The sequence below is a fragment of the Vespula vulgaris genome, chromosome 14 (assembly GCF_905475345.1).
Source record: "Vespula vulgaris chromosome 14, iyVesVulg1.1, whole genome shotgun sequence".
In the NCBI taxonomy this organism is placed as follows: Eukaryota; Metazoa; Arthropoda; class Insecta; order Hymenoptera; family Vespidae; genus Vespula; species Vespula vulgaris.
Window position 1 is genome coordinate 4,599,632 of NC_066599.1, and position 21,674 is coordinate 4,621,305.

General features: G+C 31.2%; 5 protein-coding genes across 7 annotated transcripts in view; 4 read left to right on the plus strand and 1 right to left on the minus strand.

Annotated features, from left to right (window-relative positions):
* The first annotated feature begins 373 nt into the window (after positions 1-373).
* On the plus strand, positions 374-7,587 carry LOC127069230 (guanine nucleotide exchange factor subunit Rich). 2 transcript variants are annotated; one of them, XM_051006019.1, is made up of 17 exons: positions 374-434; positions 542-681; positions 822-929; positions 1,012-1,167; positions 1,245-1,559; positions 1,647-1,738; positions 1,813-2,086; positions 2,170-2,322; positions 2,392-2,592; positions 2,704-3,067; positions 3,146-3,351; positions 3,413-3,754; positions 3,896-4,385; positions 4,470-4,758; positions 4,846-5,318; positions 5,432-5,792; positions 5,870-7,587. In XM_051006019.1, the coding sequence occupies exons 2-17, from the start codon at positions 547-549 to the stop codon at positions 6,195-6,197; spliced, it is 4,287 nt and encodes a 1,428-aa protein (XP_050861976.1). In that variant the 5' UTR covers positions 374-434; positions 542-546; the 3' UTR covers positions 6,198-7,587. The 2 variants fall into 2 exon arrangements, with proteins under 2 accessions (XP_050861976.1, XP_050861975.1); XM_051006018.1 differs by lacking the exon at positions 374-434 and having other exon boundaries at positions 441-681.
* A 325-nt stretch (positions 7,588-7,912) lies between these two features.
* On the plus strand, positions 7,913-8,908 carry LOC127069232 (uncharacterized). The gene is made up of 4 exons (XM_051006021.1): positions 7,913-8,215; positions 8,301-8,391; positions 8,457-8,688; positions 8,773-8,908. Exons 1-4 carry the CDS (start codon positions 8,041-8,043, stop codon positions 8,869-8,871), a joined length of 597 nt encoding a protein of 198 aa, XP_050861978.1. The 5' UTR covers positions 7,913-8,040; the 3' UTR covers positions 8,872-8,908.
* A 72-nt stretch (positions 8,909-8,980) lies between these two features.
* LOC127069234 (exocyst complex component 4) lies at positions 8,981-10,374 on the minus strand. 2 transcript variants are annotated; one of them, XM_051006023.1, is made up of 4 exons: positions 10,043-10,374; positions 9,806-9,967; positions 9,544-9,717; positions 8,981-9,458 (listed from the first exon to the last, which is right to left on the minus strand). In XM_051006023.1, exons 1-3 carry the CDS (start codon positions 10,097-10,099, stop codon positions 9,544-9,546), a joined length of 393 nt encoding a protein of 130 aa, XP_050861980.1. In that variant the 5' UTR covers positions 10,100-10,374; the 3' UTR covers positions 8,981-9,458. The 2 variants fall into 2 exon arrangements, with proteins under 2 accessions (XP_050861980.1, XP_050861979.1); XM_051006022.1 differs by having other exon boundaries at positions 9,548-9,717; positions 10,043-10,372.
* Position 10,375: 1 nt separating this feature from the next.
* On the plus strand, positions 10,376-13,640 carry LOC127069231 (mitochondrial import inner membrane translocase subunit TIM44). The gene is made up of 7 exons (XM_051006020.1): positions 10,376-10,524; positions 10,928-11,086; positions 11,154-11,399; positions 11,506-11,710; positions 11,790-11,941; positions 12,041-12,404; positions 12,482-13,640. The coding sequence occupies exons 1-7, from the start codon at positions 10,522-10,524 to the stop codon at positions 12,727-12,729; spliced, it is 1,377 nt and encodes a 458-aa protein (XP_050861977.1). The 5' UTR covers positions 10,376-10,521; the 3' UTR covers positions 12,730-13,640.
* Positions 13,641-15,983: 2,343 nt separating this feature from the next.
* The window catches only part of LOC127069216 (titin), a 126,850-nt gene continuing 121,159 nt past the window's right edge, over positions 15,984-21,674 (plus strand). Inside the window, exons 1-13 of the mRNA XM_051005999.1 lie at positions 15,984-16,076; positions 16,153-16,358; positions 17,238-17,430; positions 17,789-17,920; positions 18,217-18,391; positions 18,481-18,581; positions 18,719-18,928; positions 19,004-19,189; positions 19,248-19,362; positions 19,444-19,685; positions 19,753-19,875; positions 19,976-20,167; positions 20,266-20,474. Of these exons, the coding sequence (XP_050861956.1) occupies positions 15,999-16,076; positions 16,153-16,358; positions 17,238-17,430; positions 17,789-17,920; positions 18,217-18,391; positions 18,481-18,581; positions 18,719-18,928; positions 19,004-19,189; positions 19,248-19,362; positions 19,444-19,685; positions 19,753-19,875; positions 19,976-20,167; positions 20,266-20,474 (2,162 nt within the window). The 5' untranslated portion in view covers positions 15,984-15,998. The remainder of the gene's footprint in view (positions 16,077-16,152; positions 16,359-17,237; positions 17,431-17,788; positions 17,921-18,216; positions 18,392-18,480; positions 18,582-18,718; positions 18,929-19,003; positions 19,190-19,247; positions 19,363-19,443; positions 19,686-19,752; positions 19,876-19,975; positions 20,168-20,265; positions 20,475-21,674) is intronic.

A 21,674-nucleotide genomic window follows, 5' to 3' on the forward strand; every position in this document is an offset into this window, starting at 1 on the left:
TTTTAATGTTTCCAGATCGATACAATTTATACAAAAGTTAAATAGAAAATAAAGCTCCTTCACATATGTATCTATTTTGTTTTTTTATTTATACTATATAAAAGACAATAAAGTAGAATATTTTTAGTAATTTTAATTAAATAAAATAATATAAGTAAAATATATAATAAAAATAATACATCATGTATTTATATTGAAATTTTATGTTATATATAATACACGTAATATTTATTTTATATACCATATAAATAGGACAAATATATAAGTAATAAGAATGTGAGGGAAATAAGATTAAGTACTTTCGAATCTACGTATGTAAATACGACGTAGAAGTTTCTGCGAATAAGCTTGTATAGTGAAATTCTTGCGCATTCGTGCATACATATGAACCTAGCATGACCTGTTTCTGTCGCATCTATGCTCGTGATATTAAGGTTAGGATATGTTTACTTGTTAAATTAGTGAGGATTAACGAACGAAGTCATAAAAGGGAAGAATAAGAAAAAGAAATGTGAACGTAACAGAATAAATATTCTTTTAGAAAACATGTTTTTTCCTATTGGATGGCCGCGAGTCCTAAATTGCACGGAACCAGATAAAATAAAGGCCATTGTTTGTAATAGAGACAAAATACTTTTTGCCATATTAACGACAGACTTTCTTACCATCTGGTATTGCAAGGTACGATTTCACATTTAAAATAGATCAATGATATACATATAATTATATTACGAAAATTATGCTGACGATAGAAACTCATTATGTTATTTAATATTTTACTTTATTATACTTTTCTTTTAACAAAGTAAACTCTTTTGTAGCCTTGTATACCTATTGTATTTGTAAGGCGAACTGCAGATTCTTTAAGGAAACACGGAGAAAATATCTTAGTACAATGGAGACCAGATTCCAGTATGTTAGTCATTGCAGTAAGTAACATAAGTTTAAAATTATTGATGTAAAAGTACTAGTAAAAGTGCTAATATAAATTATCTACGATTATTTCTATAGACGTCAGACAGCTACCTGCTGTTTTATCGATTGTCAGACAAAGGTCCAGAAGGAAAAAGTCTTTACGAGCAAAGAGATTCTCCCGTTACAAGCCTAAAACGTGATAGCGCTGAACTTTTCATTAAAGAAGTGATTCCATCTTTAGTTTTATCTTTTGTAAGCATATTGAGTATAATTACATATAATATCTGTAATAATTAAGAAATGGATAATGGATATATTTTTATTTTTAGGAAAAGTCTGCCTGGATAGATGGTGGAATTAGTTCTTTAGTATGTATACGTGATGAACTCATGGTTGCCACAAAAACAAGTCATGTAATACGGCATAAGTGGGATGGGACAGTAAATCGGGATTATACACTTGATTTACGTAGAATACCATTTAGCATAGATCAACAAATATCCACTACAGCTGTACCCCTTACTGAAAATAATGCCTATGTTATGGATATTGAATATTCTCCTTTAGTTGGTGGATTTGCTATTGTTCTTAGCACTGGAAAAGCAGCATTCTTAACAGCTCATTCATTAAAATTTGACCCAAATGTCAGTTAATATATTTGATAATTAATGTATTATTAAACTTACATTCAGTAATATTGTTTTATAATATTTTATGCAAATATATTTTAGCAAGTTCAAGGAATTTGGGCCAAGGATATAGAGGATGCTACTTGTGCAGCTGTGAATCATAAGTATCGTTTAATTGCATTTGGAAGAGGAAAGTAAGTAAATTATACTTTAATACGTTATACTATATGTCTACAAAAACCTAACTTTTGTATTATATTTTTAACAGCTCGGAGGGTATCGTTTATTATATTGATGAGACAACAGGAGCATTGGAAGTATCACATACACTAAGTTTGTCTTCAAAAGATTATCCTGGGAGACCAGGTTGCGTTAGATGTCTAAGATGGACTCCTGATAGTTGTGCTATAGCTCTAGCTTGGGAAGGTGGTGGTTTAGCGATCTGGAGTACTTTTGGTGCTCTTTTATTATGCAGTTTGAAATGGGATTATGGTTTGCGGGTAGATTTAACGCGTGATAATCCTTTACATATTCATACAATGGTAAATGAAGTTGGATATCAATTTAATGATAGTAATGTAATACCAAAGTTTGGTTCTTTATTGTTCTTTTACTTTTTTTTAAGGAATGGTCAGCAGAAGGCTACCAATTATGGATGTTGAGAGAATCACCAGGGCCATTATTAATAGAAGAAAATGGCAATGAACTGACACACTCAAGGCGTTCACTTATACAATTAGATTTTGTAAAAAGTCCTCTGACGGTTAATCCATGTATGGTAATATCAAATTTATAATCGTAATTATAGAAAAGTTATTTCTTTATAATAATTCTTTCTTTTCGGAAGGGTCACCATGGACATTTATACTTACAAGGTGAAGACAGACTTTATTTAAATCTTGGTGGTGGTATATCTGCTACCACATCCAATTTTCATATTTCAAATGAATGTCCTGGTGACATTGTAACTCAGACTCTTGCTGGATGCAAACAGTGGTTAGTTGTTCCAATTCCAAGTGCTTATACTGGTTCCAATTGGCCAATAAGAGTAAGTCCATAATTAATTAGTAAATTATTATAATAAATTGTTAATTATAACTAGCTAATATATAATAATGGAAGGAATATATAAATATAGCCAATATATAACATTTTATAGTATACTGCAATTGACAACGAAGGGTTAAGCATTGCTGTAGCTGGTAGAACAGGCTTAGCTCATTATTCTTTACCATCTCGTAAATGGAAACTTTTTGGAAATGAAAGTCAAGAAAGGGATTTCATAGTAACTGGTGGATTGTTATGGCATCATGGTTTTTTGATAGCAAGTAGTTATTCCCTTTTGGATGATAGAGATGAGATTAGGATGTATCCACGAGATACTCGTCTAGACAACAATTATGTAAAGACTATTAGAATGCCATCTCAAGTATTATTACTCAATACACTTAAAGAAAGACTTCTGACGTTTTGTGCTAATGCACAAATTAGTATTTATGATATAATACTGGATGGAAATGGAGGTAAATTGTAAAAGAACTACATCATAAAATTTAAGTTTAAGTAAAGAAATAAATATCAAAATATAATTATTGTTAAAGAAATGGAAGATATAGAATTAACTAGAATACAAACCGTGGATATTAGTGGACTTTGTGTGCATCCTGCTTGCGTTGTAAGTGCAACATTAACAACAATTCGTGCGGAAACAGCAGGGAGTCATCCACATCCTGAAAGTCTCTTACTCAATGTTTCTGGACGACTTTTGATGGTTCAGAGGGAACATTGCACTGATAATCCTGATATTGTAAGTTATTTATTACTGCCGATTATTATAAAATTGATAATTCACTTAATTTTTTTTACAGCTTTTTACATGTAGTCCTCCAACAGTGTTAGCTTCGTGCGTCGAAAATGTATGGGTTCCATGGCGATCAAGAAGAGACAAGCCTCATTTAACTGAAGCATTATGGTTGTTTTGTGGTGCTCATGGTATGCGTGTTTGGCTTCCATTATTTCCGAGAAATCATCAAGAAAAAACGCATACATTCATGAGTAAAAGAATAATGCTGCCTTTTCACTTGTGCATTTATCCACTGGCTATACTATTCGAGGATGCAATCTTATTGGGAGCTGAGAATGACACTGTGTTGTTTACATCTGATACCAATTCTCCATTCTCATTGCCTTTTAGTTTATTGGAATTAACGGTATGTGTATGTATGTGTATATATATATATATATATATGCATAGTACTTACGCGCGCGCGCGCGCGCGTGTGTATTGCAATATAATTTAATTAAATTTAATTTAAATGATTTTAAATACATCTAATATTTTGATATTTTAGAGTCAAGTTTATCTTCATCAAATATTACGACAACTCATTCATAGAAATTTAGGATATCATGCATGGGAAATAGCACGTTCTTGTTCTGCACTGCCATACTTTCCACATTCCTTAGAATTATTACTTCATGAAGTATTGGAAGAGGAAGCAACGAGCAAAGAACCAATTCCAGATGCTCAACTACCGTCTGTAGTAGAATTCATCCGAGAATTTCCTGGAGTATGGGCAAGAGCAGTTGTGCAATGTGCAAGAAAAACTGAAATTGCACTTTGGCCATATTTATTTTCTGTTGCTGGACCACCTAAGAAACTTTTACAAGATTGTTTACAAAGACAACAACTTGATACTGCTGCTAGCTATTTAATTATATTGCAAAATCTGGAGCCATCAGCCGTTAGTAGGCAACATGCTACTTTATTATTGGATGCTGCTTTAGAACAAGGAAGATGGGAACTTTCGAAAGATCTTGTTCGTTTTTTAAGAGCTATTGGTAATAAGCAATGAGAAATTTTATTAAAAAATTATATATTAGATGTTATATATTTATCTAATATTTATCATAATTATCTTAAAGATCCAAATGATGTGGAATCGCCTCGCACATCTTGGGGTGGTACAACCAAGTTAGGAGGTCATACACAAACCCCACCTTTATCACCTCATGAAGACGACTTGTCTCTCGTATTAGGAACCATGCAAGTGTCTAGGAGTCGTAGTTATAGTACTACAGCAACACCAAAAGTACAATCTGAATCAATGGCTAAAGATATTGCTCCATCTTCTATGTTAGAAAAGACTAGAAATGTTGTTATGAGACGCAAAAAATCTGTACCAACTGTTAAAATCGAAAAGTCTGATACCAAGTAAGTGTGGAAGGAATTAACCAAGTTCTACTTCTTTTTTTAATGTAATAGCGATATTGACTGAGATGTTCTATTTTTTATTTACAGAGAAAGCTCAGCCGAAGAATTCTTTATTGATGTTATCTTACAACGTCACGCTCGTCGATTACTTTCAGCTCGCAGATTACTAGATTTGGGAAGATTTGCTGCCCATTTAGATTTTCACTTGGTAACATGGCTTGGTAGAGAACGCGATAGAGCAGCTAAGATTGATGACTTCATTGCCGCTTTGAAAGCTGTACATGAAGATTTTGCATATCCGTATCCAGTTTTGTCGCTCCCTAATTTACAAAGATTTAGAAGATCTAGCCTGACATCGTTGCGATCAATAAGATCTGTAAATCTTGAAAGTCCTGAAGATGAAACAGTGACTCCAAATTTTGCTATTGATTTACCAGATAGTGGATATACAAGTTTACCTAGTGGCAGACCTCCTTATACTAGCTTGGTGTCTCCTGTTGCTAGCTTAGAAACACAATTTCCTGCCACAGAAGCGAAACTAACTCCAAATATGTTGCATGGTAATATTAAGTTTTTCATACAAATAAAAAATATCTGCGTATGCGTATGTGTGTGTGTAAAAAGATCATATAACTAATGTAGTAACGTTTATTTGAATGATTTATTATTTTAGATACGAGTAGCGTAATTAGTGACGCTAGTACAATCTGGCGTGATGATGCCGAATCCATTGTGGGAACTGGTGTGGGTACAGTGTGTTGGGTATCTTCAGAACCAATAGAACCAACAGAAATTCATGTAGCTTCACATTGTGCCCCAGTTAGCAGAGCAGAAGTACAACTTAGGTATCTGTTACAATTGTTCCTTGAAGGTGGTTGTTTAGGATGGGCAGCGATATTGGCTGTAGTCTTGAGAGATGCACCAGCTATGTCAAGAACTGTGCGAGCAGCACACGCACCAATGCAAACCCTTGAATCTATAACGAATTTAAGAGATGGGCTTTTGACTCTTACTAGATGGTCTCAATCAGAATGGTATGTCAGTGTGTAGTTAATTCTTACATTATATCAAAAAAATAAAGATAGAAGAAATTTCTTTATTATCTTTACAGTTTGGGGTATAGGCCATTTATATCAAGTATACAAGGGCAGATATCACTTTTGTGTAGATTAGTATTAAATAAACAACAGCAGGAACAAGAGCAAATACCAGAAAATCCTTCACCTGGTCCAGCTCCGACTGTTAACAGTAATCAACGTGGTAATCCATCTCGTTCTCGACATTCTTCCATTAGTCATACATCTGCTAGTACTCCATTGGAAGAAGAACGATCGCGTGAATCATCTGTATGCGTAGAGGAAACTGGATTTCGAGAAAATTATAATAATCTCAATACTATAGAACGTTCCTCTGAACAATCTACTTGTATAATCTGTTAAACTAATATCATTAGAATGTTCATAGATCTCCATAGTTTATTATAACTAAAACTCAGAAATTCTATCATGAAATCGTGGAGATGTGTCTTTAATAATGTTTGAATTAAACAATGCTCTGAAAGAGAAATAAGAAAAATCTAGATGAATTAATTATTGAAGTAACTAAAAATCGTTTTGAAATAGGGTCTCTGAATGTATAATTTGAGTTTTTTGCGTCTAAAGTAATTTCAAAAGTAATTCTTTATGATGATCATGAATCTGTTGAAAAAAAATTGATGAAACTATTATTTCAAATACAAATGAACGAAAATTTTAAATACCTCAAAAATAATCAATTTTGCAATATATATTTTCATTGTACGAAACATGAAATTTATCATAGAACGTATTAGTAAAATAGATAAATACAATAAGTTGTACGTTCGTTTTATAGAAGGAAATTAGATATTATAGCTTTCATTCAGTATTTAATATAAGAAAGCAATTTTATTTCTCAGAATTGGTATATTAAATATTGTCACATTAAAGACTGGGAAATAGAAATGTAAAAATATTTAATATAACAATCGTATAATCGTCTATAGATTGCAAACATTTATATTTAAAAAGAATTGAGATCAATTTCAATTGAAATGTTTCTTTTAATATTTTATATTTAGTTAAGAATGTAGCAATACTACGTTGATCTTGATATGATTATGAAGCAAAAGATACATATGATGATCTCCATAGATTTGTCACATTGTACCTGTATTATACAATTTTTTGTTTTTGACATTTCTTATATACAAAATTTTTAAACTCATTTTTATGAATTGAACTATTCAAATTCATAGATTTTCTTTATAAAATTACAACTATTGACTACATAAATTTACCATTGATATTCTGAGAGTATATAATAACAGGAGTACCTCATTAATATATATCCTCATATGGGAAATATTTACGTTATTCAAACTTTTTACTTTTACAAAAGATACACATAATATATATATATAGAAAAGGATTTGCTTAACATAAAAGAATATAGTACTTTATTTACAATTTTACAAAGAAGTTAATGTATTTGTTTACAGGAATTGTAATGTATGTAGTTTATATGGATTATTGCTATAATTACTATGCTATAATCAATAATTAAATTAGTACAATTGAAAATAACATAAATAAATAATCTTCTTTTAATAATAATTACAGGAGAAGATTTATCAGAACTGTGTCAATGATCATTATTTTGTAATATGCTGTAAAATGTGATATTAATTTTTTTTTGTAACAAAAGAAAAAAGACTATTAAATTGGTATGTGTGTTGTATGGTAAACGAGAAAGATGTAAAGTGTATAACACTGTCTAATTATTATTATAATTAAATATAAATGGAATTTTTATCAGCATTTTACATGAGCTAATATTGCAATAATATCAATGAATAGAAAATAATGTAAAATATTAATAAGTTATTTATACAAACTGTAATATAGATATCCATAAATACATGTTATATTTTCACAACATTTACTGCGATCTATAATTTGTTTATAAACAGTTGGTGCTTCCATTTAACGTACATATATAAATATGTGTGTGTACCCACAGGTAGCATATCAGTGAGAGGACATATGAGATATGTATATATATATATATACATATTAGCATATATACATATATAACATATATACATATATAAATAAATTTCGTTACATTTATAATTTTTGTTTATATGTAAAGTAAAAAAACTATCGTTTATTAACAATATAATAGATTATAAATAATCAAGAATTAAAGTAAAAACGCCAACAAAAAACATAAAACTTAACCTAATTAAAATTTTATATAAAAATGAAGTCAAAGTTTCAGAAAATCGAAATATTTAATGACTATTTAGGATTTACAAAACAGACAGCATTAGTTTTACGTAGTTTAGGGGGTAATAATTTAATAAAGCCATGTGAAGAAAGAAATATATCGACTAGTGAATTGCATAAACTAACTAAAAATGATTTTATACAATTAGGTATTTAATGTTTTATTTGTTATTAATATCACAGATGTATAGATAAATATATGAATCTATAAATATTTGTATGTTTAAATTATAGGTGCTGATGAAAATTTGGCAGAACAACTGTTAAATCGATTAAAAATTACATCAAGAAATGATTACGAAATAAGACCAGGGATGCAAAACAAGTATTTTAATTTTTTAAAGAATCATTTCTTTTTGAATAATAGCTAATATTAATAATATTTTACAGATTTGAAAATTTCATTAATATGCTTGAAAATAGTAAGAAACAATTGAATTTTATTGGTATATATATTGCCTACTGTCGATTAAGACTTCAGATGCAACAAAATAATTTTTTCATTGAACCAAATAAAGGATTAACTGCTACTTCAGCTTTATACATAGCTGTAATGGAAGCTCTTAATGAAGTAAATGATATGGAGAAAGCTATAAAAGAATTATATACTTTAGTTCCAAAGGTATATATTGAAGTAAAAGAGATATTTTCTGTGTGACAATATTTAATTTTCAAAAATAATGATAAAAGTTATTCTTTATTGTAGGACACTAAAGCAAAGTCAAAACGTCTCATTTATTTCTCTACATTGTTTGCTGGATTAGGTTTAGTAGTATATTGGACATTACGTATACAAAAAGCCTAAATTTTGTACTATATATTTAATTTTTTTTTATACAGACATTTTTTTGTTTTACTTTATTATTCATATATGATAGGAATTATATATGATAGGAAAATAAAAATTAATCTGATTTTGTTTTATTTTAAAGCTTCAAGTTTTAGTTTGAAAATGTCATATATAAGTTGAACAAATAAATAAATGAAATAAGATTTTTGATAAGGTACTTTTACAAAACTATTTGAAAATTTGTACTCCTTGGTGATTTGAAATCTAATAATATATATACTAATATACATAAGAAAAAAGAAATGAAGAGATAAATAAAATATGCAGTACTATAGAAAAATATTGTGTAAGTATAAGTTCCTTTATATATCATATAGTTGTTGATATAAAACACAGTATAAAATATAGTGAGAAAGCATTATTCGTTTTAGCAGCGATGTTTCACACTCGCATGAACTATATATTGATAATATATAATTGTTACCACTAATATAATTACACATTTCAACTGTACATTTATTTCCCTTCTTCAATTTTTTGATATCTAAAAATAGTATTATATACTGCTTTATTCTAAATTATATTTTTCTGGCGAAGTGGATCTATCAACAAATTATTAATTATATTACAATATTATTGAAGTATATTATTATATGTTGTATAATAAAATAATTATTAATCACATACTTACGCTTCTTCTAAAAGTTGTAATACATGTTTGTGCTCTATTCCTTCTAGCCATAAATTAAGTAATTCCTCGCGTTTACAACTTAATAACTGTTTACAAGCATTTAAATTTTCTTTTACAGCATGAATTTTCTCTCTTGCAGCAGTAACTCTTTCCGATAGAGTACTGAATATCTAAATAAATAAGTTATAAATAATTTTTGAATATATGACGATGTATGTAAAAATAACGGTTAATTTATAATTAACTAATAAAACTTACTTGCATAACTTCTGTTAGATCTTGCTCATGTAATGAAACTAATTCATCTAATCTTTGATCACTTCGCTTATATTCTTTTTCTAATTTAGCTTTCTCAATCTCCCTTTGTTCATTTGTTTCAGAAGCAGAAAGTGCTCGTATTACTGAGATTAGTAAACCGCTCTATAAAATATATCATAGATATATGAATAATTTTAGATTATGCTTCATATTATTTTTTATTATTATTAAATTTACCGTTTCTTTAGTGGGTTTAATTCCACGTGGAGGTTTAATAGGTGCACTTGCATTCATTCTGTGATATTAAGTCACAAACAAAATCTGATAATAAGAAATGAATAGCATAAATCCGTGTTTATCATGAGACTAAAAGGTTATACTCATTTTGGATATCTATTATCAGAAATAACATAATACTTTTTAATACTATAAGAATTTGTAGTCATATATTAGTATTTTAAATTTATATGTAGTTAACATTCAAATGAACACCTATCATTTTTGACAACACATCTATCAAATGTCACACTTGTTTTTACTTGCTTTTTCGTAAACTTTAAAAGAATCGAGAACAACCAAAAGTAATCAAGAAGGACAAATGGCTATAACGTTACAGAACTACGCCTAGCGGTAGACTAGAGGAAGTCTCTACAGTCTCGCTTCGTGATTATGATTAAGACTTTTGCTTAAGCTATAATAGATAAATCGTTTGTAAAATGGTAAATAATTCTAATTTCTAACTAAACATTTATTTCATAAAATAAGAGCATGATTATACCCGTATATTCAATGTATTTTTCTACGAATTAATTATATTCATGAGTTTATAAATGGAAAAGATCGGCTTTTTATAATGCGAGTGAGGTTAAATTTGTCGAATGCCTCTCGTGGCACTCACTTATTTTATTGCGTCATGTATTCCGTTAAAAAAACATACAATTTTTCATACTTTTTAAATATTGTCGATAATTTTTAAATTACGTGGATGTATGTATTCTTGTGTTATGTTTGTTAGTAAGAATTAGGAAAGATTTATATATACGCATGTATATAATACAAATGAAGTATTTATAAATAATTATACTTCATAAGAAATTTGTGATAAGAATTTTTAACTAATAGTTTCAGAATTTCGTGACATGCAGGATTAGTTTAGTAGGTATTGCTCGCTCCACACAATCACAAAGAAGATTTAGAAATGGCTCAAGAGAACATTCTTCATCGCGCAATCCATTGTTACGAACAACCTGTTTTCACTTACCAGATATACAAAGTTTATCAGTGAGTTTTTTCTTCTCTATTACCAAAGTTATTTTTCCATATAAGTAACAATATTATATTTATTTAGATTCGTTCGTATTCAAATCCAGCAAGAAGACCCAGTTTCTTTTCTCAATTTGTTGAAAATATTAAACAAGAAATGCAGAAAAATAAAGAGATGAAAGAATCATTAAAAAAGTTTCGTGAGGAAGCAGAGAAATTAGAACAGTCAGAAGCATTGCGCTCAGCGAGACAGAAATTTCAAGCAGTCGAATCTGAAGCCTCAAAGGGTTCTGAAGCTATAAAAGAGAAATTAGATAGTCTAAAAGAAAAAGTATGTCTATATATAACTAATGTTCAACTGATAACAGTATTAATGTATCAATTCATACATTACTTTGTAATTTGATTGCATTGATGTTGATATTTTCTTGTGATAGGTACAAGAAGTTATTGAGGAAGCAAGTAAATCTGAACTAGGCAAAAAAGCAGGACAATTAGGTGAGGAAATAACTAAATCGGCAAAAGGCGCAGCAGAAACGATTTCGGAAAAAAGTCAAGCACTTGGAAAAACAGGAGCTTTCCAAACTATCTCACAGACAGCAGAAGTTGTACGCAAAGAGTTAGATCATCAAGGAATGCAAGGTTTTATATTAATTATATATTAATATATGTATTTATATACAAGTAGATACAGTATCTATTATTTTATTATTCAATGCAGGAAGAGTTTACGTACCACTTACTAAACTAAGAAAAAGAAAAGAAATAGTAGATATATCTTTAGATGAAAAGCAGTTTCAACCTAATATGGATGCACGAGGAGTTGAATTGCATAAAGATTCTAAATTTTTTCAGTCTTGGCAAAATTTTAAGGTATCTTCTCATTTAACATAATTATTTTTTTTTTATTCTTGTAGTTAATTATATCAACTGTGTTTAATTAACTCTTTTTGCATTTTATTTTTTTACAAGGATAACAATCCATATATGAATAAAGTTTTGGATTGGAAAATCAAGTATGAAGAATCGGACAATCCTGTAATTCGTGCTTCCAGATTTTTTACAGAGAAAGTTAGCTATATGGTTGGTGGTATGTTCCAAAAGACAGATTTGTCGGAAACATTAACAGAAATTTGTAAGCTGGATCCAAGCTTTGATAAAAATCAATTTTTGAGAGATTGCGAAATAGATATTATACCAAATATACTCGAGGCTATGGTTAGAGGAGATCTTGAAATTTTAAAAGATTGGTGTCACGAGGCCGCGTATAATGTAATATCGCAACCTATTATGCAAGTACAAAAATTGGGATATCATTTAGACAATAAAATCTTAGGTATGATTATTATTTTCAAAAAGTATACTTCAATACAGTAAGAATAGTTCGCAAATTCAAATATTATTTATTTCCAGACATTGAAAATGTAGATCTTTTAATGGGTAAGATGATGGAACAAGGTCCAGTTTTATTGATAACGTTTCTCAGTCAGCAGATATTATGTATAAGAGATAAAGATAATAATATAGTCGAAGGAGACCCTGAAAGAGTGATGCGTTTCAACTACATTTGGGTATTATGTCGCGATCCAACGGAACTCAATCCAAAAGCTGCTTGGCGTTTACTTGAAATTAGTTGTTCGAGTGTCAAGCAATTTGTATAGTGTACTGATTCTAGATAAAATTCATATTTTATTTCCGGAAAATTGATGTCAAAAGCGATTAAGTTGTTTTAGATGTTTCTTTGTCTCATGTGCAATGGAAGCACATAACGGTTGAATGATTTGTCCTAAATAAGCTGGCTATTATAATTACAATTATGAAATATTTTTTCATACAATGTCGGATTAAAAAAGTACCGTGATATAAAAAAACATTATTTAAAACAAAAATTCTTTTCTTGCTTGTTAAAAAAAAAAAGATCAAGAGAGAGAGAGAGAGAGAAAGAGAGGTGTTTGTATACATTGTGTATTAAAAAAATTACACGGTATGTGTAACTTTTATGTGAAGAATATAATTCTATTGTCTAAAAATAGTCGAGAGAATCAATCGAGAGTTAACGTGGATATTAACACGAAAAATGAATAATTGAGCCTCGATGTATGCATATTATTTTAAAACTATACCATATAACATGGTAAAAATGTGTATACATTCATGTAACATAATTTTGTATACATACCTTAAAAATTTTAGTTGTATGATCTCTGTATATATGCGATTGCTTTCATTAAGAATATCTATAATAAACAATAGACTACTTTGTTAGATCCATGATGTTTTTTAACCTTTGTTATACTAACAGTTATGAATAGGTACATTGAACAGTTCAAGATATAATTTTGTATATTGCGGTAATATAAAATAGGAAGATAAATGTATTAAATTTAGTTAAACATGTAATTAGATGTGAAGTATTTGCTATTTAAGTGTGTATATATTTACAAAACATTATTTATATTCCACGATGTACAGTATCCAACCTTTTTGCAACAGCGTTAATTTATTTAAAATAACTATAGGAAACAAATTAAAATTATCTACAAGCTGAAATAAAATGTCGTTATTTGATAAATATTAATTTCACAAATACATATCCCAACATTCGCATCACAGTATACAAATATTAATTCGATATAATTACAAATATAAAATTTACATTGTTACGGAACACACAGTTCGCATGGAATTTAAAATTACTTTATCTGATCATAATTCTATAAATTTACAGTATATACGCGAATCTTTCTTTTTTTAGTTGAAACTCAAATTAATTCGATGATCATTTTTCTACTTCTTTTTTTCTTTTTTATCGAATCTTCAGCATCTACATCGAATCTCATTGGAAGATTGTGTACTTGTATCTACGTACCTTGGTTTTTACGATACGTGATTATCAATGGTCAACCTGATGATCCTTGAGATTTCTATCTGCAACTATTGAAATAAAATTGAAAAATCTAAGATATAATAATAAATTCTTATCATATAGAGTTTAAAATATATCTGCATCGTAAATTTTTTACTATCGGAACGTTATCTGTAAAAAGACCACGGTTTTAGAGATTTTTTCTTAAACCAGTCCGTTAAAAAAGATCCTATAAGATACGGCGTTAAGGTATGCGCGTTTATCATATCAGAGTTTGGAGGTTTCGTAGGATCGTGGGAACCTGTTTCGATAGTTCTTAGTGCTCATCCATGAATACTTCCAATTAAAATCACGTGCCAGTTTTACAGTTAGTTATAAACGAAAAAAGAAAAATAAAAACAAAATTTTATTTTGTCAAGTTCTGATGTTTCTTTGCAAAAAAAAAAAGAAAGAAAAAAAAATCACGAATAGAATAAAAGACGAGAATTTTAACGGCATAATAACATATTTTCTGTTCGCGATATCAAGTTGATCTGATCCAGGACATTAGCTCAGAGAAACTTTCACGTACAAATCGCTATCCGGCATCAAAGTTCATTGTAACTTTCCAGAGTTATTTCTGAATGAAAGGTCGTTCGTAATAGCAATAGCGTATTCCAAACATTGTTTTCAATTTATTAAAATTTTCAATGTATTAAAATATATCATTTCCATACTTTTAATGTACTTAACGATTCTACGATATTTGATTCTTACCAGTATAAATAATAAAAAAGTTTTGTTTAATCTCACAAGATCCTATATTAAAAAAAAAAAATCAATTTGATCGTCACACGAATATATACACGTTGCATAAATACATAACAATGATCGAATATTGACATAAAAAACATATATAGGATCGAATTTTAAATAAGATTTTCATTCAAAAGAACGTAGAAAAAAATAAGTGAAGAACATGGTTCGTTCTGTATATACCCGCGTATCGATATACCGTTGTGTACCATTCTCCTTTTATTTGCATACAATTTCAGCGCACCCTATTCAAAGGAAGAAGAAAGGATGATGATGATGAGGAGGAGGAGGAGGACGACGAAGATGTGGAAAGGAGGAAGAGGACGAGGAGGAGAAGAACAAGGAAAAGAAGGTGGGGAAGGTGTAGACGGTCAATCGGTGCCAGAGTACCGTTGGATCTGAATGGAGCTTGAGAGAGAGATAGCTTTCGGTTTCCCTACACAGCATCCGTTCTCGATCGTTGCAGCACCTTCAAAGTTGTGTGTCGCAGCTGGGGCTCTCCTTTAACCCCTTCCACTTTTCTCTCACTGTTACCTCGCACAACGCGTTATTTCACGCTCGTGACTTGCCGAGCTAACTACCGCGAAACCATCCTCGACACGACGGATTTCTCCTTCGAAGGAAGGAAAAACGCTCGATGTTCGTTTCCTCGATTATCCTTCTTTCTCTTTTTCACTTAATTACCTTATTTCAAAGTGTATTAGAAAAGAGCGGTTGAAGTGTGTGAGCGCGGGAGCATTCGAGCATTCACGAACCACGTGCACCTGCAGGTGCACGTAGGCGTTAACAGCTGCCGGTGATCCTTTCGAACCTTTTAACCGACGAATTTCCCTTGAAATATCCTTTCAGGGATAGTGAAATGTATCATTCTGGTGTGGGTATTTTGGATCGAACGTTTCTTACGTCGACGAAATACCAGGTACGTTAGATTTTTTATTTCTTTTTTCTCTTCATATTTTAATGGAAAAAGAGAATGGAAGAAAGTGTATTCGAAAACTTCCTAGGTACGTTCATTTTTTCATCATTTTTAAGATTTAATTCGATTGCGGAACTACGTAGAGTTCATTTTTAGTTTGATTGGATTCGATCGTCGATCGAGCATCAAGTTTGCTGAGCGTGATATGGATCGTTTACACAGATCGTGGATCGCGTTACAAGCTTTATACATGCTTGATGATCAATTTGCAGACGGTTTACTGATATAGATAGGTACCTCCTAACATACTTTCCGATACTTTCTTCTTGGTCGCGAGTGAGTGTATTTGAAGTATGTCAACGTGCTCCTACAGAAAGAAACTGTTCGATTTCCAGTGCGATCATTCCATGCGAAATCGATTATTTTTTAGAGTAACATTTCTCTTTCTATGTTTTGAATAAGTTCGGATTTGGTATGATCTTTTTTTCTTTTTTTTTTGGAATCGAGAATTTCATTATTGTTGAAGAAATGCCAACGAAGGGTCTGGAGACAGCAGATGTCCTTGCGGCCCTTGAGTCGAAGCTCGCTTATCTTCCTGGTGGACGTGATCGCGAAGGACGACCTTTGATAGTGGTCAACGTCCCATCTGAACTTCAACCGACAACGAAGCCACGCTTGGAATCGATCATCTTATATTTCTTGTCGATTTTCAGGTAATCGATAAATTATATCGATGAAAAAGGCATATAATGACAACTACTGTACATAGAAATACGTCCACTTCACCGATTTCGATAATGTTTGAATATATTCCCGGGAGCGTCATTCTGAATAATTTTTTTCTGTGCAAAAAAACATTGCTTGGCTTTAATTTCCGAGATATTAGTGCAAATATTTTTGAGTTTTGTTTTTAGTTAAGATTTATTGCTGCGGTTAATAATTAGCCTGAGCAATCTAAATTTAAATTAAATCTAACCGAAATCTAAAATCATACTTAACTCAAACCTAAAATTACAATTAAATGAGTTTTGAATTAATTTCAATTAGTTTATGTTTAAATTTGAGTAACAATTCAATTGATTTAGGTTGCGTTAGGCTAACAAATTTTAGTAACAAATTTTAACTAAAAATCAATCCCAAAGCAATTTTTCAGTTGATTGGTGTACATGTTACATTTCTGATCAGTTAAGGATAGCTAAGTTGTGTTTCTTTTTCATCTCCCTATGTTTACAAAATGAAATGCGAGACATAAACATATTGCGGCATGAACATACAATACAATCATATCGTTCGTAGATAAGCCTAAGTTAAATCTGAACGGCATCCAACGCACATAAAAGTTAAAATGTCAGAAATATTTTCATGAATATTTCAGAAACTAAAACTGAGCGGTGATTATACGTATATATGTGATCAGTTGAATATAAAAAGTTTAATATTCAATATGAAGTCAAAATTTTCATTTCTACAATATATTTAAAGATTACCGATATCGGTAAGATGGACGTATTTCTATATAATTATTCAAATAATTTCTCTGTCATCGGATGTGTATCTACTTCTGACGACTCTAATTTTCCAATTATTTATAGCGAAGGGACGAAGAAAGGTGGTCTGGTATTGATCATAGACGCACGCTATCGAGCATGGCGAGTTGCAAGATCCTGCATCAGGTTATCGGTGATGCTTCTAGGAAGTCGTGCAACTTCCGTGTTCGTTATACGTCCAGACGGCTTCTGGGATAAGCGTGTCGACAGTTGTACCAAGTCCTATAAGGACAGCGAGGTCCGTATATTTTCTCTGAAAGAACAACTTTTTTTCTAAGCGATTTCTACTAATAGTTAACCCCATGTTTATTCGTACAAGTAAGTATTTCCTCGCTTTAAGATTATTCAATTTGTTTAATCGTTATAAACATCAAATGTCGGATCAATGATTTCTCAACTTGTTTTATGAAGTAGAAAAGGCTTTTCGAACAAACAACGTAATTCGATACGTTTCGATTAATCTTGACAAGGAACGAGATTTGATTTATGCTTTTGGTTTTTTTTTTACACCCGTTTTCATTGATTTTAATTAATTCAAGAAGAGTACTTGCTGTTATTGGCAATTTTTTAAATTATTTGTTTTGATATCTTTTTAGCCAATGTATGTTACCGTCGAAAGACTTCACGGGTTTATTGAATTTTCTCAATTACCATACGAATTGTGTGGCAATAAATTTTACGATCATACGGAATGGATTCGAAAACGTTTGGTACGATTTATTGTATATGTAAGGGTTTTTAAAATAGAGTTATTGAATGTTTTTTGTTTTTAAATAATACACTCAAATTTTTTAAAATCTTTATTGTAATATATAATATGATCGAATACAATTATATATGAAACATAATATCGGCTAGGTGGCAACTATTTTTTTTTGCACGATATCACTCTCATTTTTTTAAATTGTTGATGATATTTTTACATAATTTATTTAAAAAAAAAACATTCCGTAACTTTCATTGAAAAAATTCTATATTATTTTTATTAAATTATTGCTTAATTAATTTATCGATTACTTTATAGAAAGTCGAAGAATACATGAAAGATGGCCTAGAATTATTATCGAAAATGTCAAATTTGCATGAACGATTGAACAGCCTTGATGGGATTCGCATGAGGCAATCAGATGATGATTTAGAATCTTATTGGGAAATCGGGATGGAACTTACGTCTGTTACTTCTCGTATCCTTAACTCAGGTTAATTAGACAGTTTGTAAATAAATCATCGGAAATATGTATTATATAAAGAGATTTTGACAAAACATTTTCTCTTTTTATATTCATAGGTAGAAGTTTAGTTAATATTATGAGTAGGGATTCGTCAAGAGATTCTTTGGACACGGTTAAACGAATACATGGACTTCTCGATTCCGTTGAATTAAAACAGGTAACTCATTTACCATATATATATGGTGTGTGTGTGTGTGTGTATACCATACATATACGCATGCATGCACGTACGCACACACGCATACACACACACATCTAGATTTAAAATTTCCGTCATATTCATTATTTGTACAGGTCGACATTGAAAATTGTTGGACTCAAATGGAAAGAAGTTTGGATACTATAAAGGTAATAGACGATCTCGAAAAAGGTGTTTCACAAGTAACAAAGTGGATTTTGGGACCGGCTGATGCCATGTTGAACTCTTCCTATCAAATTGGTTTTGATGTGATATCTTCGGACGAGCTTAGACGACAGCATGAACAATTAGAATTAAAATGTCGAGTAAGATAGTTACGAAAATGATTCCATTGTAGTTAATGTTCCATTGTAGATAATGTTCCTTCGATATTTGTTCAGGAGACGTACGGTCGTTATGCTGGGTTGCTTCATAAGATTGCCCGCTTGCCGACAGGTCATTTACCGGAGGATTTGAAATCTCAAAAGGATTTCATGGATTTTGTTTGTCGAAGTTTTGCATCTAGATTGGAAAGACGAAGAAACGTTCTTATTACCTGTCAGAGATTTTTCAGGCTTGTATCTGAGGTAAGTTTAGGAAAAAAATATATTCAACAAAAAAAAGACATTTTTTTGACTCTTTTAGTACTTTGATAAGACGAGCGAAGTTTTTGACAAGCTGGTGATGACAAACACGTCTCATGATTTTTCTCAAGCTAGCTTGAAACTACTTATGTTGGAAAATAATCAATTGGCCTTGGGTAAGTACGAAATTTTATGATACGATAATTGTTCGAAGCAATGTATGGAGTTTCAACTATGTTACTCGATACGTTTTATAGAAGCGTTAGAACAGGAACTTGTGAAAGAGGGTGAGAAACTTTCGGACATCTTATCGATGCCTGTCAAAGATGCCTTGGGAAGAGACGTTCATATCGATTATGGTGAGGACATCGTCAATGTACGCGATATTTTGGATGCTACGATCGCTAGAAAGAATATCTTTAATGATAGCGTAGAGTTGCAGAAGTTAACCTTGAAACAAATCTCCTTAATACATACTTACGAGAACGACGCCGAACAGGTAAATCACGAATAAAAGATTAATTCGAAGTCCTATTTTCAAATCTCCTTGAGATGATACTTTTTAGGCTGTTAAGTGGCTGAACGATTTGTTCAACGTTCTCTTTCACAATCTTATGGAGGTTGGATGTAACACTAGTGAAATACAATCGCAAAAAGAAAAACATCAGTCCTTTCAGGAAACTGCGAAGGTAAGTTCTCTATGGGTATAACAAAAAAATGAAGTTATAAGAAAAATAAGTAATGCTATACGATTTTATCTTTCGGTTTATTTTTCTTTTTTTCTTTCAGGGAACTTATGAGTACGGTTGTCAATTGGTAAACGGAGCACGAGTGTTGAGATTGTCTTGTAGATTACCATTGGACAACAACGTTCACTTGTTTTCAAGATTACGTCAAACATGGAAACAGTTACGCTCAGCTGGTCAAGAGCAACTAACTAGACTACGAGTGTGTGCTGTTTTTCATAGAAGCGTCGAGGATGTACGTAAATATGTTTCGCTGATGGAGTAATGCATGATAAAGCAAAAACTTGAGTTACCATGAATGTTTTTCTTATATATAATTTCACAAAATTTTAGCACTGTTCGAAGTTGCGGGATTTGATTGAAATCGTTGGATCTTTAAAACGGGCGAGAAAAAATGAAGATTTCGCTAGCGAGTGCCGTGCCAGAGCCGAGATAAGGGACATCTTAGGTGATCGAGAAAAGCTACTGTTGGACGTTGGTCGCATGGTGAGACTGGGACGTCTTTTAAGGACCAGATTAAAGGAACCTGTATGCCATCAACGGCAAGTACGACGACGGATCGATGATTCGTAAAATTAATCGCTAAGTTATTCTTTAAAGGAAATATTTCATTGAAGTGAAAACATTATCGTGATCGATATTTTGGTGTTATATGAAAAAAAAAAAGAAAAAAAGAGAAAATGAAAGCCCGAGAGAGGAGATCGTGCAATTGGGTTAACTCAATAAACATAAGGTATATTTCACTCGTCGTAGTACGTGGCTTTCCGTAAACTAAAGTGCCAGGGGAAATAAAGTTGAATATAAATTGTAAGAAGCAGGAGGAGGGTGGACTAAGTTGGCGGTTAGCTCCGTTTTTAATAGAGGCGGCGTGTCAGTTCATGGCTGTTCGTCGAAGGGATAGTCACATCTTACGAGCGGTTCATGTGAGTTACATCAGATCTAACGAAAGATATTTCTTTGTCATTTTCATTTGTTTTTATCCTTTGAATGTCTTATCAATGTGATCAATAGAAAATGATTATAAACTTTTTAAATAATATTATTTATTCGCCTGATCGTCCGATTATCTTTGAATTCTTAGAAATGTGAAAGCGATTCGTGTGAACCAGATCAAACACGTGTACTCGTCTTTGATGCTTTTCATATGTGTTCTTGGCGCGACGAATATGGGACGGTCGCGCCTCGTTAACATATTTCAAGAACAGTATTCATAGAAGTAAAAGTCCTATTTTATAGACGGTCATGGTCAAAAAATAACTCCACAAAGTGTAGTGGCTTATTGTTGGACTTCGTTCTACCTTGTCATTTCTTAGATATATCATATTGTTTACGAATCGTTGATCAAATGTTTTGTACGAATATATTTACGAATACATGATCTCAATCATACCAAAATATGTACCAGTATTAATTTCAGATCTTTGATGTAAATTCTTTAACATGAATAGATTATATCATCATTTTCTCACCCACGTTTCGTTTTTGGAAAATCCGATTGGCACTTTTCCACGAATCGAAGAAACTCTATCGATCGAAATGATGTTGGCGTTAGAGTTTTAAAATCGTTTTTACATATTTTTTTATATTCGAATATAAGAAACTTATGGCGTAGAGATTAAAAATGGCGCATGATCGTGGTACTTGGTGCTACAGACAGCGTATCTGCTCCCCGAAATTAGAACTTCGTCCCACATTGAAGACCATCTGGCCGACGACGCGCCATCACGGCGCGCTGTCACTGT